The sequence below is a fragment of the Pleurodeles waltl genome, chromosome 8 (assembly GCF_031143425.1).
Source record: "Pleurodeles waltl isolate 20211129_DDA chromosome 8, aPleWal1.hap1.20221129, whole genome shotgun sequence".
Taxonomy (NCBI): Eukaryota; Metazoa; Chordata; class Amphibia; order Caudata; family Salamandridae; genus Pleurodeles; species Pleurodeles waltl.
Window position 1 is genome coordinate 766,373,648 of NC_090447.1, and position 25,365 is coordinate 766,399,012.

A 25,365-nucleotide genomic window follows, 5' to 3' on the forward strand; every position below is an offset into this window, starting at 1 on the left:
AATGGCGTCGGCACCGACAGGACAAAGGCATTTGGAGGAGGAAGAGGAAAGCTTCTCCATCCAGGAGTCGGACTCGGACGAGCTCGATCCCGAAGAAACGCCAAAAACCGTGAGTAAGACGTCGAAACATAAAACTCACGAGAAGACCACAAAAGCCCAGGGGACGCCACCGCCAACAGGCCATGGCTTAACCCGTAAAATAGGTGACCGATCATCGGCACCGAAAAAGGGCACGCTTGTGTCAAAGTCATCCGACTCCGTTGAGATACCGGCACACAGCAATCTTGAGCCCGAGACAGCGGCTCCGAGCAAGTTCGGCACCGAGACAGCAGCACCGAAATGGGTCGGCACGAGAGACCACGGCGCCGAAAATCAAGAAAGTGTCGTCGGAGCCGAAAAAGGCTACCGAAAAGGTTTCCATTCCGAAACATCCAGCCTCGGAACCGAAAGCAGGTTCCTACACAGGGGAACAGGGATTGTCCTCCCAAATGCACAGACATAAGTTCGGACAAGAACTAGAATCAGTGGAGCCAGACTACACTCAAAGGAGGCTCCACATTCAAAAGGACACAGGGAAGATAAGCACTCTTCCCCCAATTAAAATGAAAAGAAAACTTGCCTTTCAAGATAAGGACAAGCAGCCACAGGCAAAGGTGGCAAGACAGACCACTCCGTCACCATCTCCACCACCATCAATGCACACATCAACGGTAGTCACTCCACCACTGATGCAATCCCCAACGCATACGGCAATGAGTTAGGACGATCCCGACGCATGGGACCTTTATGATGCGCCAGTATCGGATAACAGCCCAGACTGTTACCCAGCAAGACCGTCCCCACCTGAGGACAGTACATCTTACACGCAGGTGGTCTCAAGGGCAGCAGCTTTTCATAATGTCACCTTGCATGCAGAACCCATTGAGGATGACTTTTTGTTTAATACACTATCCTCCACTCATAGCCAATACCAGAGCCTACCTATGCTACCTGGAATGCTAAAACACTCCAAACAGGTGTTTCAGGAGCCTGTGAAGGGCAGGGCCATAACTCCAAGGGTGGAGAAAAAGTACAGGCCACTGCCTACAGACCCTGTGTATATCACGCAGCAACTAACACCAGACTCTGTAGTAGTAGGGGCAGCTCGCCAGAGGGCAAACTCTCACACCTCGGGAGACGCACCACCTCCAGACAAGGAGAGTCGCAAATTTGACGCTGCAGGGAAAAGGGTTGCAGCACAAGCAGCAAACCAATGGCGTATTGCCAACTCACAAGCACTTCTGGCAAGATATGATAGGGCTCATTGGGACGAAATGCAACATTTCATAGAACACTTACCCAAAGAGTTCCAAAAAAGGGCACAACAAGTGGTGGAGGAAGGACAAGGTATCTCAAATAATCAGATACGGTCAGCAATGGATGCAGCAGATACAGCTGCGAGGACAGTAAATACTGCAGTAACAAGGAGACACGCATGGTTGCGTACATCAGGATTCAAGCCGGAAATACAACAAGCCATGCTGAATATGCCTTTTAATGGACAGCAGTTGTTTGGGCCGGAGGTGGACACTGCTATAGAAAAACTTTAAAAAGACACTGATACGGCCAAAGCCATGGGCGCACTCTACTCCCCACAGAGCAGAGGCACATTTCGCATAACACAGTTTAGAGGGGGGTTTGGAGGACAAGCTACAGAACCCACAACCTCACAAACAAGGCCCACTTATCAAAGTCAATATCAGCGGGGAGGTTTTCGGGGACAATATAGAGGGGGACAATTCCAAAAGAATAGAGGGAAGTTCCAAAGCTCCTCAAAACAAGCAGTGACTTCCAAGTCAGAAATCCCCAACACATAACACCTGTGGGGGGGGAGACTAAGCAAATTTTACAAACATTGGGAAGAGATAACAACAGACACTTGGGTACTGGCAATTATCCAGCATGGTTATTGCATAGAATTTCTCAGATTCCCTCCAAACGTTCCACCGAAAACACACAATATGTCAAAACAACACATGGATCTTCTAGGACTAGAGATCCAGGCATTGCTACAAAATGGAGCAATAGAATTAGTACCAATTCAACAAAAAGGAACCGGAGTTTACTCTCTGTACTTTTTCATACCCAAAAAGGACAAAACACTGAGACCTATATTAGATCTCAGAACATTAAATACCTACATCAAATCAGACAAATTTCACATGGTGACATTACAAGACGTAATCCCACTGCTCAAGCAACAAGACTACATGACAACACTAGACCTAAAGGATGCATATTTCCATATACCAATACATCCTTCACACAGAAAGTACCTAAGATTTGTATTCCAAGGGGTACATTACCAATTCAAGGTGTTGCCATTCGGAATAACAACTGCGCCAAGAGTTTTTACAAAATGCCTGGCATTAGTAGCTGCGCATATCAGAAGGCAGCAAATACATGTGTTCCCGTACCTAGACGATTGGTTAATCAAAACCAACACACTAGAACAGTGTGTTCGATGGCATCTGTCGCTGTAGATACGCATGTTTTGCAATAGCTCGCCATCTGGTGTTGGGCCGGGGTGTTACAAGTTGTTTTTCTTCGAAGAAGTCTTTCGAGTCACGGGACCGAGTGACTCCTCCTTTTGTGTCCATTGCGCATGGGCGTCGACTCTATCCTCGATTGTTTTTTTTCCGCCATCGGGTTCGGACGTGTTCCTGTCGCTCCGAGTTTCGGAACGGAAAGATAGCTAAATTCGGAAGATTTTCGTCGGTATTGTTGCGTTCGGGATCGGCGTAGTTAGATTCAACACCGCATCGAAGAGCTCCGGTGCCCTTCGGGGTAGTTTTTCGATCCCCCGTCGGGGCCTGGTCGTCCCGACCGCGTGCTGAAGAACGCCGATGGAACGGACCCCGTTCCGTTTCTGTCCCAAATGCCACAACAAGTACCCCTATACAGACCAACACTTGGTCTGTAACCTGTGCCTGTCACCTGAGCACAGTGAAGACACCTGCGAGGCCTGTCGTGCGTTCCGGTCCCGAAAAACACTCCGAGACCGTCGAGCCAGAAGACTTCAAATGGCGTCCGCGCCGACAGCCCACCGAGAGTTCGAGGAACAAGAAGAGGAAGGTACCTTCTCGATCCACGAATCGGACTCCGAGGAATTCGATGACCCACAAACCGTGAGTAAGACGTCGAAAACAACACATAAGAAGATTGACAAGGCCCAGGGGACGCCACTGCCACCAGGCCATGGCTCGACCCATAAATTCGGTGACCGACCGTCGGCACCGAAAAAGGCCCAAACAGTGCCGAGACAGTCCGACTCTGGTCGAGACACCGGTACGCAGCCTTCTCGGGACCGAGAAAGTGCTGGAGACAAGCATCGACACCGAGATAGCGGTGTAGACACGGCTCGACGCCGAGACAGCGGCACCGACGAAGATCGACGCCGAGAGGTTTCGGCCCCGAAAAAAAGAAAAGTCAGCTCGGAGCCGAAAAAAGATGCAGACAGGGTTTCGGCGCCAAAACAACCTGCAACCGACCCAGTTTCAGGCTCTTATACAGAGGAGCATTCACTAACCTCCCAAATGCGAAAGCATAGGTTCGAGGAAGAGCTGCAATCTACCGATGTAGACCATACGCAAAAGCGTATCTTCATACAGGAGGGAACAGGGAAAATAAGCACCCTTCCCCCTATTAGAAGAAAGAGAAGACTGGAGTTCCAAACTGAACAAACACCACAAACAAAGGTGGTGAAAAAGGTTACTCCACCACCCTCTCCTCCACCTGTAATTCACGTCTCACCAGCACAAACTCCATCACATTCCCCAGCTCACACCACCATGAGCCAGGGTGACCAGGATCAGGATGCATGGGACTTGTACGACGCCCCAGTGTCAGATAACAGCCCGGAGGCATACCCTACAAAGCCATCTCCACCAGAAGACAGCACTGCGTATTCTCAAGTGGTGGCTAGAGCAGCACAATTTCACAATGTAAGCCTCCACTCAGAACAGGTCGAGGATGACTTTTTATTCAACACCCTCTCCTCCACCCACAGCTCCTACCAAAGCCTGCCTATGCTCCCTGGTATGCTCCGGCACGCAAAATAAATTTTTAAGGAGCCGGTCAAAAGTAGGGCAATCACACCAAGAGTGGAAAAAAAGTATAAGGCGCCCCCTACAGACCCTGTTTTCATCACTGCACAGCTGCCACCAGATTCCGTCGTTGTAGGAGCAGCTAGGAAAAGGGCCAACTCCCACACATCTGGGGATGCACCACCCCCGGATAAAGAAAGCCGCAAGTTCGATGCAGCTGGAAAGAGAGTCGCAGCACAGGCTGCAAACCAGTGGCGCATCGCCAACTCTCAAGCACTACTTGCGCGCTATGACAGAGCCCATTGGGATGAGATGCAACACCTCATTGAACATCTACCCAAAGACCTACAAAAAAGGGCAAAGCAAGTGGTTGAGGAAGGTCAAAACATTTCAAACAACCAGATACGCTCCTCCATGGACGCAGCAGACACAGCTGCAAGGACAATTAATACATCCGTGACCATCAGAAGGCATGCATGGCTACGAACGTCTGGGTTTAAACCAGAGATACAGCAGGCAGTTCTCAATATGCCTTTCAATGAAAAAGAACTGTTCGGTCCAGAAGTGGACACAGCCATAGAAAAACTTAAAAAGGACACGGACACTGCTAAAGCAATGGGCGCACTCTACTCCCCGCAGAGCAGAGGAAACTACGGCACCTTCCGCAAGACACCCTTTAGAGGGGGGTTTCGGGGTCAGGCCACACAAGCCAGCACCTCACAGGCAACACCGTCCAGTTACCAGGGACAGTACAGGGGAGGCTTTCGGGGCCAATACAGAGGAGGGCAATTCCCTAGGAATAGGGGAAAATTTCAAAGCCCCAAAACCCCTGCAACTAAGCAGTGACTCACATGTCACTCATCCCCTCCACACAACACCAGTGGGGGGAAGAATAGGTCATTATTACAAAGCATGGCAGGAAATCACTACAGACACTTGGGTTCTAGCAATTATCCAACATGGTTATTGCATAGAATTTCTACAATTCCCTCCAAACATACCACCAAGAGCACAAAATTTATCACAACATCATTCCGAGCTCCTGGAGACAGAAGTTCAAGCACTATTGCAAAAGAATGCAATCGAATTAGTACCAAACACACAAATAAACACAGGAGTTTATTCACTGTACTTCTTAATACCAAAGAAGGACAAAACGCTAAGACCAATCCTAGACCTCAGGATAGTAAACACATACATCAAATCAGACCACTTTCACATGGTCACACTACAAGAAGTGCTACCATTGCTCAAACTACACGACTACATGACAACCTTAGACCTCAAAGACGCGTATTTCCATATACCAATACATCCATCGCACAGGAAATACCTAAGGTTTGTATTCAAAGGAATACATTACCAATTCAAAGTATTGCCTTTCGGTTTAACAACAGCACCAAGAGTCTTTACAAAATGTCTAGCAGTAGTCGCTGCACACATCAGAAGGCAGCAAATACATGTATTCCCGTATCTAGACGACTGGCTAATCAAGACCCATTCGTTATCAAAGTGCTCACACCACACAAATCAAATCATACAAACCCTCTACAAACTGGGGTTCACCGTCAACTTCGCAAAATCCAACATCCTGCTGTGCAAAGTACAACAGTACCTAGGAGCCATAATAAACACAACAAAAGGAGTAGCCACTCCAAGTCCACAAAGAATTCAAAACTTCAACAACATCATACAACGCATGTATCCAACACAAAAGATACAAGCATAGATGATATTACAACTCCTAGGCATGATGTCTTCATGCATAGCCATTGTCCCAAACGCAAGACTGCACATGAGGCCCTTACAACAGTGCCTAGCATCACAATGGTCACAAGCACAGGGTCACCTTCTAGATCTGGTGTTAATAGACCGCCAAACTTACCTCTCGCTTCTATGGTGGGACAATATAAATTTAAACAAAGGGTGGCCTTTCCAAGACCCAGTGCCACAATACGTAATAACAACAGATGCTTCCATGACAGGGTGGGGAGCACACCTCGATCAACACAGCATACAAGGACAATGGAACGTACATCAAACAAAACTGCATATAAATCACCTAGAACTGCTAGCAGTTTTTCAAGCACTAAAGGCTTTCCAACCAATAATAGTTCACAAATACATTGTTGTCATGTTGTCTGTTTTGACGAGAATGTATTATCTAAACAAGCAAGGGGGGACACACTCAACACAGTTGAGCCGGTTGGCACAAAAGATATGGCATTGGGCAATTCACAACCAAATTCGCCTAATAGCACAGTTTATCCCAGGGATTCAGAATCAACTCGCAGACAATCTCTCTCGAGATCACCAACAGGTCCACGAATGGGAAATTCACCCCCAAACTCTGAACACTTACTTCAAGATCTGGGGAACACCTCAGATAGACTTGTTTGCGACAAAAGAGAACGCAAAATGCCAAAACTTCGCATCCAGATACCCACACAGGCAGTCCCAGGGCAATGCCCTATGGATGAACTGGTCAGGGATATTTGCCTACGCTTTTCCTCCTCTCCCTCTCCTTCCTTATCTGGTAAACAAACTCAGTCAAAACAAACTCAAACTCATATTAATAGCACCAACTTGGGCAAGGCAACCCTGGTACACAACGCTGCTAGACCTATCAGTAGTACCACACATCAAACTGCCCAACAGACCGGATCTGTTAACTCAACACAACCAACAGATCAGGCACCCAGATCCAGCATCGCTGAATCTAGCAATCTGGCTCCTGAAATCCTAGAATTCGGACACTTACAACTTACACAAGAGTGTATGGAAGTCATAAAGCAAGCCAGAAGGCCATCCACCAGGCACTGCTATGCAAGTAAATGGAAGAGGTTTGTTTGCTACTGCCATATTAATCAAATCCAACCATTACACGCAACTCCAAAAGATGTAGTGGGTTACTTGCTTCACTTACAAAAATCTAACCTAGCTTTCTCTTCCATTAAAATACACCTTGCAGCAATATCTGCATACCTGCAGACTACCTATTCAACTTCCCTTTATAGGATACCAGTCATTAAAGCATTCATGGAGGGCCTTAAAAGAATTATTCCACCAAGAACACCACCTGTTCCTTCATGGAACCTAAATGTTGTCCTAACTAGACTTATGGGTCCACCTTTCGAACCCATGCACTCCTGCGAAATACAGTTCCTAACCTGGAAGGTTGCATTCCTCATCGCCATTACTTCCCTAAGAAGAGTAAGCGAGATTCAGGCGTTTACAATACAAGAACCTTTTATACAACTACACAAGAATAAGGTCGTCCTGAGGACTAATCCTAAATTTTTACCAAAGGTTATTTCACCGTTCCATCTAAATCAAACAGTGGAACTTCCAGTGTTCTTCCCACAGCCAGATTCCGTAGCTGAGAGGGCACTACATACATTAGATGTCAAAAGAGCATTAATGTATTACATTGACAGAACTAAAAACATCAGAAAGACTAAACAACTATTTATTGCATTCCAAAAACCTCATGCAGGAAACCCAATATCAAAACAAGGTATAGCCAGATGGATAGTTAAATGCATCCAAATCTGCTACCTTAAAGCTAAACGACAGCTGCCCATTACACCAAGGGCACACTCAACCAGAAAGAAAGGTGCTACCATGGCCTTTCTAGGAAACATCCCAATGCAAGAAATATGTAAGGCAGCCACATGGTCTACGCCTCACACATTCACCAAGCACTACTGTGTAGACGTGTTATCCGCACAACAAGCCACAGTAGGGCAAGCCGTATTAAGAACATTGTTTCAGACTACTTCCACTCCTACAGGCTGAGCCACCGCTTTTGGGGAGATAACTGCTTACTAGTCTATGCAAAACATGCGTATCTACAGCGACAGATGCCATCGAACTGAAAATGTCACTTACCCAGTGTACATCTGTTCGTGGCATCAGTCGCTGTAGATTTGCATGTGCCCACCCGCCTCCCCGGGAGCCTGTAGCAGTTCGGAAGTTACCTTCAACTATTTGTATATATATCATTTCAACCTTATATAGGTACATACTTAGTCACTCCATTGCATGGGCACTATTACTACAATACAACTCCTACCTCACCCTCTGCGGGGAAAAACAATCGAGGATAGAGTCAACGCCCATGCGCAATGGACACAAAAGGAGGAGTCGCTCGGTCCCGTGACTCGAAAGACTTCTTCGAAGAAAAACAACTTGTAACACTCCGGCCCAACACCAGATGGCGAGCTATTGCAAAACATGTGAATCTACAGCGACTGATGCCACGAACAGATGTACACTGGGTAAGTGACATTTTCATTACAACACACAAAGTACGTCATAGAAACCCTACACAAACTAGGTTTCTCAGTCAACTACACAAAGTCACACCTTCAGCCGTGTCAAACACAGCAATACTTAGGGGCAACAATCGACACAGCAAAAGCGATTGCCACTCCAAGTCCACAAAGAGTACAAGCATTTCACAATGTAATACAGGTCATGTATCCAAACCAAAGAATACAAGTCAAAATAGTAATGAAACTCCTAGGCATGATGTCCTCATGCATAGCCATTGTCCCAAACGCAAGATTGCACTTGCGGCCCTTACAACAGTGCCTAGCATCACAATGGTCACAAGCACAGGGTCAACTTCTAGATCTAGTGTTGATAGATCGCCAAACATGTACCTCGCTTCAATGGTGGAACAATATAAATTTAAACCAAGGGCGGCGTTTTCAAGACCCAGTGCCTCAATACGTAATAACTACAGATGCCTCCATGATAGGGAGGGGAGCACACCTCAATCAACACAGCATTCAGGGACAATGGGACTCTCGTCTAAAACAGTTTCACATAAATCACTTAGAACTATTGGCAGTATTTCTAGCGTTAAAAGCATTTCAACCAATAATAAGCCACAAACACATTCTTGTCAAAACAGACAACATGACAACAATGTATTACCTAAACAAACAGGGAGGAACACACTCAACACAGTTGTCTCCTGACACAAAAAATATGGCATTGGGCGATACACAACCACATTCGCCTAATAGCACAGTTCATTCCAGGGATACAGAATCAATTAGCAGACAATCTCTCTCGGGATCACCAACAGATACACGAATGGGAGATTCACCCCCAAGTACTACACACTTACTTCCAAAATTGGGGAACACCACAAATAGACCTGTTTGCAACAAAAGAAAACGCAAAATGCCAAAACTTCACATCCAGGTACCCACAGGATCAGTCTCTGGGCAATGTGTTATGGATGAGTTGGTCAGGGATATTTGCATACGCTTTTCCCCCTCTCCCACTCCTTCCATATCTAGTAAACAAGTTGAGTCAAAACAAACTCAAAATCATACTCATAGCACCAACTTGGGCAAGACAACCTTGGTACACAACACTACTAGTTCCTCTCGGTAGTGCCTCATATCAAACTACCAAACAGACCAGATCTGTTAACTCAACACAATCAACAGATCAGACACCCCAATCCAGCATCGCTGAATCTAGCAATTTGTCTCCTGAAGTCTTAGAGTTCGGACACTTAGACCTTACACAGGAATGTATGGAAGTCATAAAACAAGCTAGAACACCAACCACTAGACATTGCTAAGCAAATAAGTGGAAAAGGTTTGTTTATTATTGCCATAATAAGCAAATTCAACCCTTACACGCATCTGCTAAAGACATCGTAAGCTACTTGCTACATTTGCAAAAGTCAAAACTAGCTTTTTCATCCATTAAGATACATCTTACCGCAATTTCAGCTTACCTACAAATTACCCACTCATCTTCACTGTTTAGGATACCAGTCATAAAAGCCTTTATGGAAGGCCTAAAAAGAATTATACCACCAAGAACACCACCAGTTCCTTCATGGAACCTCAACAATGTCTTAACACGACTCATGGGGCCACCTTTAGAGCCCATGCACTTATGTGAAATGCAATATTTAACATGGAAAGTTGCATTTCTAATTGCCATCACATCTCTAAGAAGTGAAATCCAAGCATTTACCATACAAGAACCATTTATCCAAATACACAAGCATAAAGTAGTTCTACGGACAAATCCAAAATTTTTACCAAAAGTCATATCACCGTACCACTTGAATCAAACAGTAGAACTACCAGTGTTCTTCCCACAGCCAGATTCTGTAGCTGAGAGAGCACTACATACATTAGACATCAAAAGAGCATTAATGTACTACATTGACAGAACAAAACAAATTCGGAAAACAAAACAATTATTTGTTGCTTTCCAAAATCTCATACAGGAAATCCAAATTCCAAACGAGGCATTGCTAGATGGATAGTTAAATGCATTCAAACCTGTTATCTCAAAGCAAAAAGAGAACTGCCTATTACACCGAGGGCACACTCAACTAGAAAGAAAGGTGCTACCATGGCCTTTCTAGGAAACATTCCAGTGACTGAAATATGTAAGGCAGACACATGGTCTACGCCTCATACGTTTACCAAGCACTACTGCGTTGATGTGTTAACAGCACAACAAGCCACAGTAGGACAAGCAGTACTACGAACTTTATTTCAAACAACTTCAACTCCTACAGGCTGAACCACCGCTTTTGGGGAGTTAACTGCTTACTAGTCTATGCAAAGCATGTGTATCTGCAGCTACACATGCCATTGAACGGAAAATGTCACTTACCCAGTGTACATCTGTTCGTGGCATGAGACGCTGTAGATTCACATGCGCCCACCCGCCTCCCCGGGAGCCTGTAGCCGTTTCGAAGTTGATCTTGAACATTTGTAAATTTGTAAATATAACACTTTAAACTACATCATGTACATACATGTTTACTCCATTGCATGGGCACTATTACTATAATACACAACTCCTACCTCACCCTCTGCGGGGAAAACAATCTAAGATGGAGTCGACGCCCATGCGCAATGGAGCCGAAAGGGGAGGAGTCCCTCGATCTCGTGACTCGAAAGACTTCTTCGAAGAAAAACAACTTGTAACACTCCGAGCCCAACACTAGATGGCGGGATGTGCAAAGCATGTGAATCTGCAGCGTCTCATGCCACGAACAGATGTACACTGGGTAAGTGACATTTTCCATACAGTGCATGCACATCTTCTTTACTTTCAATAATATATAGTTGTACATACACAATTCTTTACTCCTTTACCCTCCTGCGTTAAAACAATCGGTAACAAAGGACTCCATGCTCATGCGCCCTATCACCGAGAGGTGAAGTAACTCGGTCTTGTGACTTGAAAAAGCTTCTTTGAAGAAAAACAACTTGTAACACTCCGAACCCTACACTAGATGGCACATTTATTCAAAACATGTGAATCTGCAGCACTACATGCCACAAACAGATGTCTACCTGCAAAATATTAAAATTTCCGTTGCAAAGACATATGTGGTAAAATTGTTCATGGTTAAAGGCATATGTGTGGTAATGGCTTGCGTGGTTCCGTCATACAACTGCAAAGTCCACTCAGCTTCTTGTTCTTCTAAGGTCAACAAAATTTGCACCATTTAGTACAGAAATAAATAACACCAGTTATCAGAAAAAGCAATCCGTAACTTAGACTTTTTGTGGTCTAATGTTTTTTTTGTTGTTGTTTTTTTTTTTTCCTGGTATTCTATGCCTTAAGTGTCAAGGGAGTCCTGAAGTTAGAGTTGCTCAAAACCTCAAGGAAACGCATCCTTCTTGGGCCAGTGGCTGTTATTCTAGGTCTAGCTAGAAAACCTATCCTTTCCTCTCTTTAGCAGAGCTAATGATTTTACAAGAACCTCTGAACTCGACTACCTTGGGAAGCCAATTGACCTTTTAGTTTATCCCTCTACATTTTGCTTTTCTTATTGGTGGCATTAGATGATGTGCCTTACATCCATCCATCAAACAGAGGTGTTTGTTGCAGAGTCTGAATGACCGCAATGTAGTGGATATTTAAAGCTAAGTAGATCCTCTTCTTCTTTTTTTTTTTTTGTTTTTGTTTTTTTTGTTAAATGAGCACCCCCTATCTCCCCCAAAGATGCACATTTATTTGTGTAATGGGATAAATAAAACAACCCTTCCAGGAGTACAATGAAAGATCAGGAAAAAATAGAAAACAATCCTTGGCAAAACCACTCGGTCTTGCTTGCTGCTATTGACTTTGCCAATGCTTTTATAATTGTGCCAGCATTAACAAAGCCTTAGCAGTGGCTGGACAGCTCAGAATAGTATTTTATTATATTTCTAAGTTGGTTGTTATGTTGTATGTACACACAATGAGGCGGGCATCTAGGCAGTATAATAAATGTTAGTCCACCTTGGAATGTTATTTCCTATATTTTCTAGATGGTTGCTGTAAGAAATTTGGCAGTTGGTTGACTGGCGTGCAAGCCCTGGTCGAGCAGCAACCACAATTCTTGTCAGGGTGAGGCACAAGGCAACCCTAAAAGAACCTGTGCTCAACCCTACGGTAGCTTGGCACAGAGCAGTCAGGCTTAACTAAGGAAAGGTGTGAAGTGTTTTTGCAGTACTTCAATAAGTAATTAACCCCACACAAAAAGGATTCCCCACCTAGCTAGACAAATAGAGCTTTCGTTAATAAATAAAACAAGATCAAAACGTGAAAAATCCAATTGGTAGTACTAGGGATATGCAATTGTAAAGATTTTAGGGAAAATGGCGGCAAAAAGTTTAAAGCTCCAACTGTGGATATCTGGTCAATGCAGACTGGAAAAAAGTAAAGTTCTACCCTACCGTGATGGAGCACTGGCTAGCTACCGGGACCCAGTTAGACTCTCTAAACAAGTACCTTATATCCTGGTTTTGGAAGCATTGCGAGGATCTGTGTCAAAGGTGTGTCATGCAGCCGAAGCTATGCATCTGTTTTGACATGCTGCAAAGCCGCAATGCGAGGTCCCCATCGATGAGGGCTTGCGATGCAAAGTCCAGCATCGAGGTTGCAGCTCACTCAAGGTGTTGTATCAATTCTGAGGAGCTGCAAGGCTCCTCAAGCAAGACATTGTCTAGGCTGCTATCAACAAAGGATGCGAGGGCCTGTCCTGAGGATGCAACACGCAGTGGCAGTTTAAGAGACCGCGGAGGTAATGCAGGTCTTTGCGACAGGTCCAATCCACGCAGGAGCATCGTTGCATCAGTTTTGCTAGGGGTTGCGCCACCCACCAGAGGAGATGTTGGTTTTGCTGGATCCACAAAGACTGGCAGAGCACCTTAAGCCCACTTCCAAGGGTCCAGATGGGGTGGCACTTCTGGGCAGGGTAGGCTCAATATTGTCAGAGTCCAGGTGCAAGGTTGTTGGAAGCCCGTTCTGTCCCTGAGGCTTCCAGTTAGAAGGCTAGACAACTATCACTTGGAGTCACGCTAGGGTTGTGGGTTCAAGTGATGCAGATCTGGTCCTTCTCACCCAGGCAAGAGGCCAGCTTGTTAGTACAGAAGGACAACACTCAAACAGAATGGCAGACATTTTAGCACCACAGCCGACCTTCCTGCCAGAGAATCCACAGGTCCAGAAGTGTACTAAAAAGTCGGTGTCTGATGTCCAGTATTTATACCCAGTTGTGCCTTTGAAGTGGGCAGCTTCTAGCGGCGGCCTTTGAAGTGCACAAGTGCCCTGCCTTCCTGGCCCTGACTCCAGATCAACTACAGGAGGTATGCAGCCATTTTGTGTGGAGGCAGGACACAGCCTATTCAAGTGTAAGTGGGGCTCAGCCCAGCTTCTCCCACCTATTGCACCAGTGTTGGCCCATCCAGGCACACTTAAGCTCCCTTTTGTGTGTGGCTGTCTAGGAGGAATACACAAAGCCCAACTGTCATGTGACCTAGAGATGCACAGAGGCACCAGCTGGCTAAGGCACGAAAATGCCAACTTTCTAAAAGTGGTATTGTCAAAATTGTAATTTAAAATCCAACTTCACCAGAAGTTAGGATTTTTCATTACAGTCCTGACACCAAACATGAGCTGGTCATCTGCTCCCATTTGATAATTACAGCTTGCTAAATGTAATAAGGTAACTCCAATGCTATCCTATGGGAGAGGTAGGTCTTGGAGTAGTAAAAAACGAATTTAAACATTTTTCACTACCAGGACATGTAAAACGTAGACGTACGTGTCCTACTGTTTTAAATACATTGAAACCTGCCCTCTGGACTTTCCAGGGGCTATCCTAGGGTTGACACATTTGTATTCTGAAGGAAGGTTTTGGTCGAGCAAAAGGTTTATTTTGCCATGTTGAAATGGCGGTTTAAGACTGCATACATAGGTTGCAATGGTAGGCCTGAGACATAAAGTGCTACTTACGTGTGTGGCACAATCAGTGCTGCAGGCCACTAGCAGCATTCCGTTTACAATCACTGGGTAAAGGTAGGAGCATTTTCTAGGGACTTACAAGTAAATTCAATATGCCAATTGGATATAAGCCGTTTCTACCAGGTTTTAACGAGAGAGCACACACATGTAAGCAGTGTGCAGAGTCCTAAGCCTAATAAAAAACAGAGTTAGCAAAACAGGAGGTCTACGTTAGGGGGGGGGGGGGGGGGGGGAACACACCAAGGATGCCAAGTCCAACAGTGCCGTGTTCCATTTGCATGCAGCATGACAGCCATCTTAGAAGTATATAAAATGAGTTCTACAATGAGACACTGCCCATTTTGACTTTGCTGATGCAGGTGCAAGTTAGAAAGCAACCAACATTGGCAAAGTCAGTAGCAGTTAGTGGCAGGAGAGAAAGTTGAGGCAAGAAAGAGAAGTGAGGGATGGGAGAGGAGAGAAGCGTATGAGACCATATGCCCTGCAATGGTTATTATCGGAGGGAGAGCACTGATGAGGGTGATTGGAAAGTTGGAAGTGGTGGGGTTAGCAAGGGAGTGGAAAAAAGAGTGCATGCTCGAAAATGAGAGCCAGAGAAAGGAACAGGAGAAAACAAATAGTTCCTTGAGAACAACAGTAGTAGTAGTAGTAATACCATCTAAAACCAGGGTAAAACAGAAATGCAAAGGCAGTACAACCCCAAGAATATGAAGGAAACATACTCAAGAGCAGGGATTGGAATGGACAAGCAAGCCATTCAGAGTGAGCAAGGTGTTGCCTCAAAGCCCACTCTTCATAGTATTGTGTAAAATGTGCCTACTACACAGCCAAAGCTGTCTGTAGAAAGACTGCAAAAAGTGACCATTTTGAAATGGTTACATGTCATGAGCAGTTCACTGTAGATGTGCAGTACACCAGACTTGAACTAATAGTTTGTAATTATTAATTTTGTTCTTAATTTCAAATGTTTTCAGCCAATTTGTTTTCTGAAATTAGAAAGATTTTTTCTTAAAATCTGTTTCCTGAAATTCAACAATAATTTTGAATTTGCCTAACACGTCGCAGAAGACTAAAGTTAATCTTTCTGACAAGATATAGATCAAGGATGTCAGACTTTAGTCCCCGGTGGCGTATCTGTGCCATATTTTCAGGATATCCATGTAAGATAAACCTAAATACAATTAATATAAATAGACCTCATTTATCTAGTTGTTATGCCAAAAATCTGACCTACATCCTGGCCCTCCGTTAAAGAGCCCTTTCTCATGTGTCGTAAATCTTCAAACAATATGGCGAGAAATGTAGATTTTGCAGAAAAAAATACACTGAAGCCACACTGGATGTTTGAGAAACGGGCTTCCCAAATGTATTTCGGCCCTGTGTTGAAAATGTTCCTCCTTGCCCGATCTGTAATATGCAGATTGCTGATAAGACTTGAACACTGTAGTTAAAGGTATTGGCATGATCACAGATACATTTCAACAAGGGGTATTAGAATACCCGTGTTTCAGTGGTGATTCACAAAGCTTGAGGACAGACTCCACATCGGATTGTTTTTCTTTCCTCACCATCGTGTTTGAATGGGGTTAGAGTAACCTGGTACAGCTGCATGTCAGAAGATATTTCAACACCCACAGACCTGGTAGCCAGAAAAGTGCTTGCTGTATGAACACATGGACCAGCATCGGTCAAGAAGTAATTATGCTAAAGAGTGTGCAGCCAGGTTGTATGAAAAGGACTTGTTTGGCTGCATGTTATGGAAAATACACAGTCTGTAGCCTTTGCCTACAGAGTCTGCTACGAAAGCACCATGCAGTGCCTTTTTTCTTTCTTCTCAAAGCGACCAATCATGACAATGAAGGAACAGAAAAAGGGCACACTACGAAGTCATGCACTACCACGACTCTACAGAGTCCACAGTGGTTAAAAATAATTGCATCCAGTGAGAACTTGGAGGGCCGAATGACACCAGAGATCATGGTTCTTCAGCACCCCCAGTAAAGCCTACACTGAGGGGTAAGACCAAACCTCTGATTTCAAGCTTTTAACCATGAGGACCAGTCGTAATACCCCGAACCTCTATTGACCACTGTCCCCATGCATGCCGGGGATTGTTGCCTTGGTTTCTGACATTGTTTTGATTCAAGAAACACCTCATACAAAAGCTTGAGTTCCTCAGTCTGTGCCAAGTATCCTACCTGCCACTGCTCAGCACTAAAACCAACACTTTACTCTGAAAGAGCCTTGACACTGAAATGACCCAGACTAACCCTTTGTACCGAAATGAGCATCCAGATTCGCAAGGTCATTTACTCATAGTAAAGATGGACTCTCCTTGAACGGGCTGGAATAAGTGCTGTCCCTCACGCACAACAACCAGGTATAAGATATTGTACTGTTGACGCAGATTCTGGCACAGCAAAGTAGGTTTTGCTATAAAGAAGCCATATCAGTTTAGTAGAGTATTTCCTATTCCTAAGAAGTTGTTTACTACCATTGACACACCACTGCTTCTGCTACCTCCATATCACCATTCATATTCCGATTTGAGATATCTTTTCAGATGGACTGCTCCCTTTGAAGATCCAGGGGCAGCAGTGCAGAAAGATGTATAAGATTAAAAGGTGACCGTCCTGTTGAGAAACCAGTAGACCTATACCTGTGAAGACCTCTCCAACTTCCTCTGGTAAGTTGTTGGACTAGGCTTTGAGGAAAAACCACAAGAAGCATCACGAACTGGGCTCCTAAGCCTACAGGCCATCCAAGTCACGAGCAAGGGCATGTTGTCCGTGGTTGTGATCCGTCACCAACTTCATTAATCCTCCTCTGAGCTCTTACAAATCCTGAAAAAGGTGTGCCGGTAGATGGCGTCGATTGGCTCTTTCATCGGAGTCTGAAGTAGTTATCGTCCCCCTCCAAGACCTCGGGGTGATCGGGTACGTTGAGGCACAAGAGAAAAATCAAAGAAGTCGAATCGCTGTTTGACTTCTCCTCAGCCGATGAGGGAGTATTGCCACTCGAGGCCTCGTTTTGGGAAACCTGTGCAGACTCTGCACTTCCTTGAGTTTCTGGGAGCTGGAGCGACACCTCCCTAACACGATGGGGCGATGTGCTTCATTTTTTGGCAGCCTGACCCTGCTGGAACGCCTTTGGGCCCTGTGGAGTCATAGGGGGCCTCTTTGGGTTCTGCCCCAGTGGCTTTGGCACTCCCAGTGTACGAGCCCTGGATCTAGACCAGCACCGGTTATGCCACCCCACAGGCGGTGCCATCCCCATTGTAATCCCCGAATCAGACGTGGTGCAGATGGGCATCGTACGACTCGGATGCTGATAGGAGCCTTGCCTCCTTGTTTCAATCCTGAGCCCTTTTCCTATAGCGTAGGCTTCGAGGATGAATAGGAGGGGTAGCTGGACCTTTTAAAACCAGTCCCATGAAGAAATAAACTGGTATGAAAACTTGGGTGAGGCCAGCGTACTGGACACTTCTCCAGATACTGGCATGCTTTCTCCCCCTCCCCTGGCTACTGAGGAGGGAGCTTCTTATGCTATGGTGGTTGAGGAGGGCGGCTGGACCCTCAACTTCCTTCGGTGGCAGTCGAGACTAACCTCTTGATAGAGGTGCTGCAACTGGGAGCTTCCACCTCCGAACCCCTGCTCCCTTCAGTGGTGCCTCACTGACGTCCTACTGGGTACCTGGTCCAAACCGAACACATGGGCTCCTGCGAACCGGACAATTACCTGCCACCATCACCCCCATACCAAGGGAACCCAAGTTTCTTGATGCAACACCCCACCCCTGAGAGCTGATGGTCCAAGCCTCTACCCCCCACGGTGTGTTCCTTTCCGCTCCCCCAGACAGGGAATCCAAAAGGTTGGACTAGATGACAATTCGTTGCAGATTTGACACAACTGACTCACAATCTAGAGCAGTTTCTCCTACAGCTGCCTTGAGGCGCCATGCCGAGCTGAGGACATCTGGTCTTTCAGGGGATGCCCAGGCTTCTCTGATGAGCATCCAATTATTGGCACCCATCTCTTTGGAGACAAGGCAGTCTCTGCACTCAAGCGTTTCAAGGATTCCTGGGCAGTGGCCAGGTCCTTGGGCCTCGCAGCAGCCTGCCTTTCACTCCCCCCAGTCTGCCTTTTGTTCCTTTAGTGGCTACAGAAGGGGTCTCCAACAGCAGCCGTTCCTGGTCAGCCACTGTGCAACGCATGCTGCCCTGCCCCTGCACCATCACCTGCTACGCTGGCAATCCATGGATGGATCCTCCATCCATGCCACCATCCTACAGTCTGATAACTGAGGATCATTTGTCCCTTCTCTGCAAGGAGGTTACAGCTCTCTTGTCCAAGGGAACCATAGAGAGGATTTCTGTACCAGAAGTGGACTGTGGTTGCTATTCCTGCTACTTTTTGGTCTGAAAAAGGACAAAGGTCTCCGCCTTATCCTAGACCTTAGGTCCCTCCATCTCTTCCTCCAGAAGACGTTTGAGATGCTGCCGTTGGCTCAGGTCTTATCTGCCCTGGACCCAGTAGCCTTTCTTCCCCCACTCAAGGGAAAGAGGACACAGGTGTTCACGGAAGACACTACCACCATGTGGTACTGCAACAGGCGGGGTGGGGTTGTGGATCCTCCGTCAAAAGGCTCTGCACCTCTGGACCTGGCAGAAACAGCAGCGCGTATAGCTGGTGGTTAAACATCTGGTGACCTGAACAACAAAGTGGATGAACTTGCCAAAAAATGCTTTGTAGCGGATCACAAATGGCATCTCCTGAGGTCGTTTTCAGCAGTAGGAAGAGTCTTGGTTAGATCTGTTCACCTCTGCCGTAAATGTGTAGTGTCCGCAGTATTGCATGTTGGAATTTCTAAGGTGCCAATCGCTCAGAGACGCTTTTCAACTTTGGTGGAGATCAAGCCCCCTGTACGCCTTTCCACCCATACCACTCCTGCTTAGAGTTCTTAAGAAGATCAAGAACGACCAGGCCCAAGTAATTCTTGTGGCTGAAGACTGGGCACAGAGGGTCTGGTATCCAGAGCTGCTGTGCATGTCCATTGATCCTCTGATCAGACTGTCCCTTCTGCAGGATCTACTGTCGCAGCAGCAAGGGGAGGTTTTGCACATGAACCTGTCCACTCTCCACCTTCTTGCATAAAGATTGAGCAGCAACAGTTAACAGCCTTGTACTAACCTCCTGAAGCCTGTAACATAATCTTGGCAGCCATGAGTCCGTCCCAGCAAAAAGGTATGCGCCTGTTAGGTTAGTGGCATGGGACACAGACCAGGATTCTTACCCCCCCCTCCCCCCCCTCCTTTGTTCTCCTCTCTGAGGTTCTGTTGTTCATGCTATTCCTTGCCCAGCAGGGCTCTGCTCTGGAGTCTCTTAAGGTATATTTGTCCGCTATTTTTGATTTTTTGAGGTTGCCTGATGAATTTGTTTTTTTTTTAAGTCTTCTGTTGTACATAGGGTTCTCAAAGGTCTTACACATCTTTTTCCTCCATCCCCATTTATTATTCCCCAGTGGGACCTGTATTTGTTTCTGACCTTGCTGATGTGCCCTCCTTATGAGCCTCTCCACAATTGTATCAGAATTCTCACTTTGAAAACAGCCTTCATTGTGGCCATAACATCTGCCCACAGAGTGAGTGAGCTGCAGGCGTTGTCACCTTGACCGCCCTACTTTTCTAGCTATCCTAACAAAGTGGTGTGAAAAAAGGTTAGGCAGTGCAGAAGCACACCATCTTCAAATGGGTCATCTTCTGCATTTAGATCTGCTAATCACTGGTCAAAAAGCAATCCAGAGGGTTTGTGGACTTATTCTACCAGAGCTAAAGCCGGGACTACTGCATTGGCACGCAGAGTTCCGGTCCTGGGTATCTGTCAGGCAGCAACATGTGCATTTCTCCACGTTTACCAAACAATACTGCCTGGGCAGTCAGGTTCTAGGACAGCCGTTTTGCCCGTTTGGTCCTGCAGAACTTTAGTTTGAACTAGGTTTGCAGACCGACCTCCGGGGATGGTATTGCTTGGGTATCTATTCATAGGTAAGGAATATGCAGCTAGAAGCCTCTATCAGATGAACAAGTTACTTATCTTCAGTACCGATCTGGTAGAGACTATATTTAGCTGCAGATTTCTTATCAACCCACGTATCCTCCCCGCTCTGCAAACTGATTTCTAGGGCAGGGACTCCCCTTTCAGGGCCTTAGTTTTGACGCACCAGTAGTCAATGTTCCGGATGGCTCTGCACTTCTGGCCTGGAAAGTCGTCAAAAAGAACCTGACATCAGCGCTTGGGTGGCACCTATGGCGGACCCACAGCATCCTATCCGGTGCGGATGATGCAGACGATGGGAGCGGAGCCAATCAACTCCAGTAACAGCGCGCGGGTGTACTGCTCACGAACATCTTCCAGATCCAGTCTGGCGCCCGGGGAGAATTTAAAAGGTAAGGAATCTGCAGCTAGCTATAGTTTTACCAGATAAGGCATTATCGAAGGTAAGTAACTTGTCTGTCTGGGCCCTTGACCAAATCAGCCTTGCCCTGTCAATCCCGACCAGGGCTAGACTGGAAAATCAAAAGCATCCCTGGCAAAAACGGTCAAACCAGCCCTGCTCCTGTTCCTCTCTCCCTTGTCTCCTTGTGCCATCTTATGTTTGATCCATCCATTCCCTCGCTCTCCTCTTTTCCTTCTTTGGTTGATTTCTCTCCAACTTTCCCTCCTCCCTCCCCCTTTCTGTCTCTTGAAGCTTCCCTGTGCCTGTTGCAACTAACCTTGGGGAGCGTGAAAAGTGACAGAGGAACCAGGAGCTTCCCTGGGCTTTCAAACCCTGCCTCCAAAGGCTTCAGCCTACCGAGGAAATGCTGGTGGATTATAAGGTCTATCCATGCTTGCAGCAGAAACAAACAAGTGCTCATGACTATAGTCACACAAAGTGGTCTGCTATTCTGCTACTTTAGCAGGAATTTAAAAAGGATCAGTGTGAAGATTTGTGGGAACCATACGTATTCTGGGAGTTCTTTTACCTAAAGTTAACCTGAATTAATATTTGGTTGAAAATGTAGTTAAAGGTATATTCACAGGCTGTATTTTTTAACTACCTACTTAAGTCAGACGATAAAAATGCAAACAGTAGTTTTGGTCTTTTTCTTTGAGCTGTTAGATTGAGGCTACAAAAAAGAAGTTTGACAAGCATGTGAAGGGTTGAGGCAGTTGTGCATCAACCTACCAACCTTTCTTGAGTGCTTACACGTATTTAAGTCCTCTGTCCCGACAAATGGAAATTAAACATAGTGATTTGCCGTGAGTAGAGCGTAGCTACATTTTCAGATTTGTTCACATATGTATCATTGCTTGATGTCTTTACCTCACCAATCTGTATCCTTATTTTTTCAGGTATTAAAAAGGCAGGGGTATGATGCTGCATGTGATATATGGAGCCTAGGGGTTCTTCTGTATACCATGCTTACGGGGTGAGTACATTTTGTGTTCATTGACTACTTCTATACACTGTCAGTGTATTACTGAAAAAGAGCCATGTTACCTGATGCTAGTTAGCAGAGTTATAGAAATTCTGCTTTGTTCTGCATAGTTGCATGTTGTACACCTGTATTCTATAAATCACTTTATAGAGTTCTAGTACTTTCTCAAATGTTGAATTTGTTTTAGCAATCATGTATGGGTTTTTTTTTTCTCAAGACCCGTTTTTGGTCATTTTATTTGAAATGTGGACAAAATTATGATAATCTGCTTCACAAGTGCATCTGTAGTCCATTCCTAAAGTGCAATTTGTGCATTTCCCATATCCCATTTGCAATTAGGTTTTGGTCCTAACCAGCCTGTGGCCAGATTCCATCATTTGTGATAAACATTATAGCACGCTCCGATCCAACTCAACTTGACTATTCCCTTACTGAACCTCTGCGAAAAAAAGATTTTGGGGTATTGGGGATAGGTTTTCACAGTTGATAATGCCTTAGTCTGCTCGTACCACTTGTGAAAGTACATTCAGTGTGAAGCCACGTGCAAGTGCATGCATCATGCTGTTGCACTTCTGTTTTTGAGGCCGAGAAGTTCAGTCAACAGTTACTTAAAGACCTGGATCTCAGTTGGAAGTAAAAATACTCCTTTTGGCACTTGTAAATGTGAGCTCCCAACTCCAGGTAAGATTAATTTGTGGTTTTCGTGATTCCTTCAGTTTTGGTGCCAAAAACTCAGAGTTTGACTAACTTGTATTCTATAGTTGTCTCCTCCAAGATCATTTGCTGATTACTTCCCCTGACATACTGTATCTTTACTTTTGTGGAGCCCAAAATTCTCCAGTGGTGCAATGGAGGTACAGTGGCCAGTGAGGCTTCCACAAAGCTTTGTAAGCATGTTTCAGAAATCCGCTTAAACCTTTAATGGAACAATGTCCTACCCCCATTTAAACCTTTAATGAAACGAGTCCCTGTAAGGACTGTGAGGGTCAAATGTCTGTCACTGACCCTCATGACATTTGTCTTTGGTGTTTAGGGTCGGATCATGATGTTGACACTTGTTTCTGTTGTCTATGGATAAATCTGAAGGCTCTGAATTAGAGGCTAAGTTTTACAAGGCATGAGAATAGAAGTTGTCGCAAATTTCATCCTAGGTTGCAGTCTCATTCTTCTCTTCGAAGTCAGCGAGGAGAAAACATAAGCAAAATCATGGTTCTCAACATTGTTCTTTGAAAGATGAGTCTCTTAGGTCTGAATCTCCACATTCAACTTCAGAGGAGGGTCAGCAGGGTGACATTCTGGCTCCGTCTCCAGTCCCATTACCGAAGTCACCTTCAGCTCCGGCGCCACAGGTGAACCCAGCATTTCTGGCTCTGGGGGCTGATCCTAGTCACTTTTTGAATGCTATGTTTACCATCTTTGATATGGCGATGGTGCACCTGCTGACACCATGGTCCTTTGCCTGATTCTTTGAGGATCTTTCCAATGCTTTACCACCAGGCGTTATTCATGCAGATGGCACAGGTTTCCTGGACGACTCCATCGTCAGTGGACATTCCTAGAAAAAGAACTCCATCCTTGGAAGAAATAGATCCCCAGAAGTGGAAGAGGGTAATATAGTGCCTCTATTGGGCCCAGACTTTGAAGAGTTGAGGGAAGCAAGTGTTTTAGGTGTAGCTCAAAAATGGGATTTACTATCTTCAAAGGGTATTACACCTCCAGAAGTCATGTCTTACCTTGCGGTTATTAGAAAAGCATCAGAAATGTTGGATGTACCTCTTCCCACTAAAGAGCTAAAATCAAATATATTGACTGAAGTACTCCATTCTTCTTCATTGTCATCTGAACCTTTGTTGCTTTCTAGTTGAGACCTTAACAGAGCTGATTTTGGACATTTCAAGGATATGAATGACTGCCTCTGTTGTTTCAAGACCAATAGCCATAAGGTGTAAATGTGCACCATATCGGCTCTTTATCCTACCACACTTCCCCTTAGAGTTTAGTTATTAAGGCTTCATGTTCATTGAAGTTAACTCCTCGATGTTTTCCTTCTTCAGCTGCAGATGGAGAATCCAAAAAGATGGAAGAGTCTGCAAAAAAGATTTTCTCATCAGGCAGCATGTCCCTTAAGTCCACAAATGCAACCTGCCTGCTGGGTCGTTACATTAATGCGCTCTTGGACTCTGCCAAGTCTGTTAGACCAAAATTGCCTGGTGATGTTCAGGGACATTTTTTGTGAACTTTTGAATGATGATGACTCCGTTTTCTCCAGCTGAGCAGAGTGCCCTGATGGATTTTCCCATTGATGACTTACTTGTTTGGTGCTAAGGCTGACTCTGCTCTAGAGAGCTTTAAGAGAGCAAGGCAACATCTCATTATTTCAAACCTAAGTCTCATTCCAGGGATTAAAGGCAATTTAAAAGACTCAGACGATTCTCCGGAAGCTTTCCTTTTTGTGGGTGATTCAAGTACCAGCAGCAACAGCAGTAGTCATCCATGAGTTAGTCTCCATCTGGAAGTGGGACTTCACATTTTCCAGTTATGAGGGACTTAACATAGATCTCTTTGCCACCCAAGAGAATACACACTTCCTGTTTGTCTGCAGTATCCAATGAAGGGCATCAGGGGACACGTTCCAATTGAATTGGAGCTTCCAGCTGTTTTACATGTTTACTGCCATACCCTGATTCCTCGAGTTCTGAGGAACATTTGCCTCGACCGCACCAGAGTTACCTTAGTAGCCCCAGACTGGCGGCAAAGGGTGTGGTATGCAGACCTCATTCACCTTTCTATGTGCCCTCCACTCTGTCTCCCTCTCAGGGCAGGCATCCTCTCGCTCTCACAGATGCAGGTTTACACCTCCAGAGCTTGCACCTACACACCTGGAGATTGAATGTGGCAACTTAAGTTTCTTTTCACTTCCCCCTGATGTGGTGGATCTTATTTTATCACGAAGACACGCCAACCAAATCTGTTTATGCTGGTAGATGGTCTAAATTTGTTTACTAGTGTGATAATTCCTTGGATTCTCTAAAAGCTCATTTGTCAGATATTTTACATTTTGCCCTTTCTGTGACACAGCAAGGTTATGCAGTTGCCATGGTAAAGGGTTATTTGTCTGCCCTTTCAGCGTTTCTCTGTTTCCCAAATCAGTCTTCTCCTATAGGTTCGTTAAGGGACTTAGAAATGTCCTGCAACTCCTTTGTTAAAGCCTCAGTGGGATCATAATCTAATTCTTATGGATCTGATGTGTTCTCCATTTCATAGTTGTCCCTTGAGATTTCTGACATTTATGATGATTTTTTGTATTGCCATAACATCTGCAAGGTGAGTTAGTGAGCTACAAGCCTTAGGTGCTAAACCTCCCTTGACAACTTTCTTCCCCGATAAGTTGATGCTGAGAGGCAGGGCTGCTTTTCTGCTAAAGGTGGTTACTCCCATCCATTTGGGTCAATCCATTTCCCCCTTGTTTTTTAGTTTTTTTTATTATTATTATTATTATTATTATT

The 25,365-nt window shown here is 45.3% G+C and overlaps 1 protein-coding gene across 2 annotated transcripts in view; it reads left to right on the forward strand.

Annotated features, from left to right (window-relative positions):
* The window catches only part of RPS6KA3 (ribosomal protein S6 kinase A3), a 540,094-nt gene that overhangs the window by 427,679 nt on the left and 87,050 nt on the right, over positions 1-25,365 (forward strand). For both annotated transcript variants that reach the window (XM_069205007.1, XM_069205008.1), the window contains exon 19: positions 21,774-21,850. In XM_069205007.1, coding sequence (XP_069061108.1) covers positions 21,774-21,850 — 77 coding nt within the window. The remainder of the gene's footprint in view (positions 1-21,773; positions 21,851-25,365) is intronic.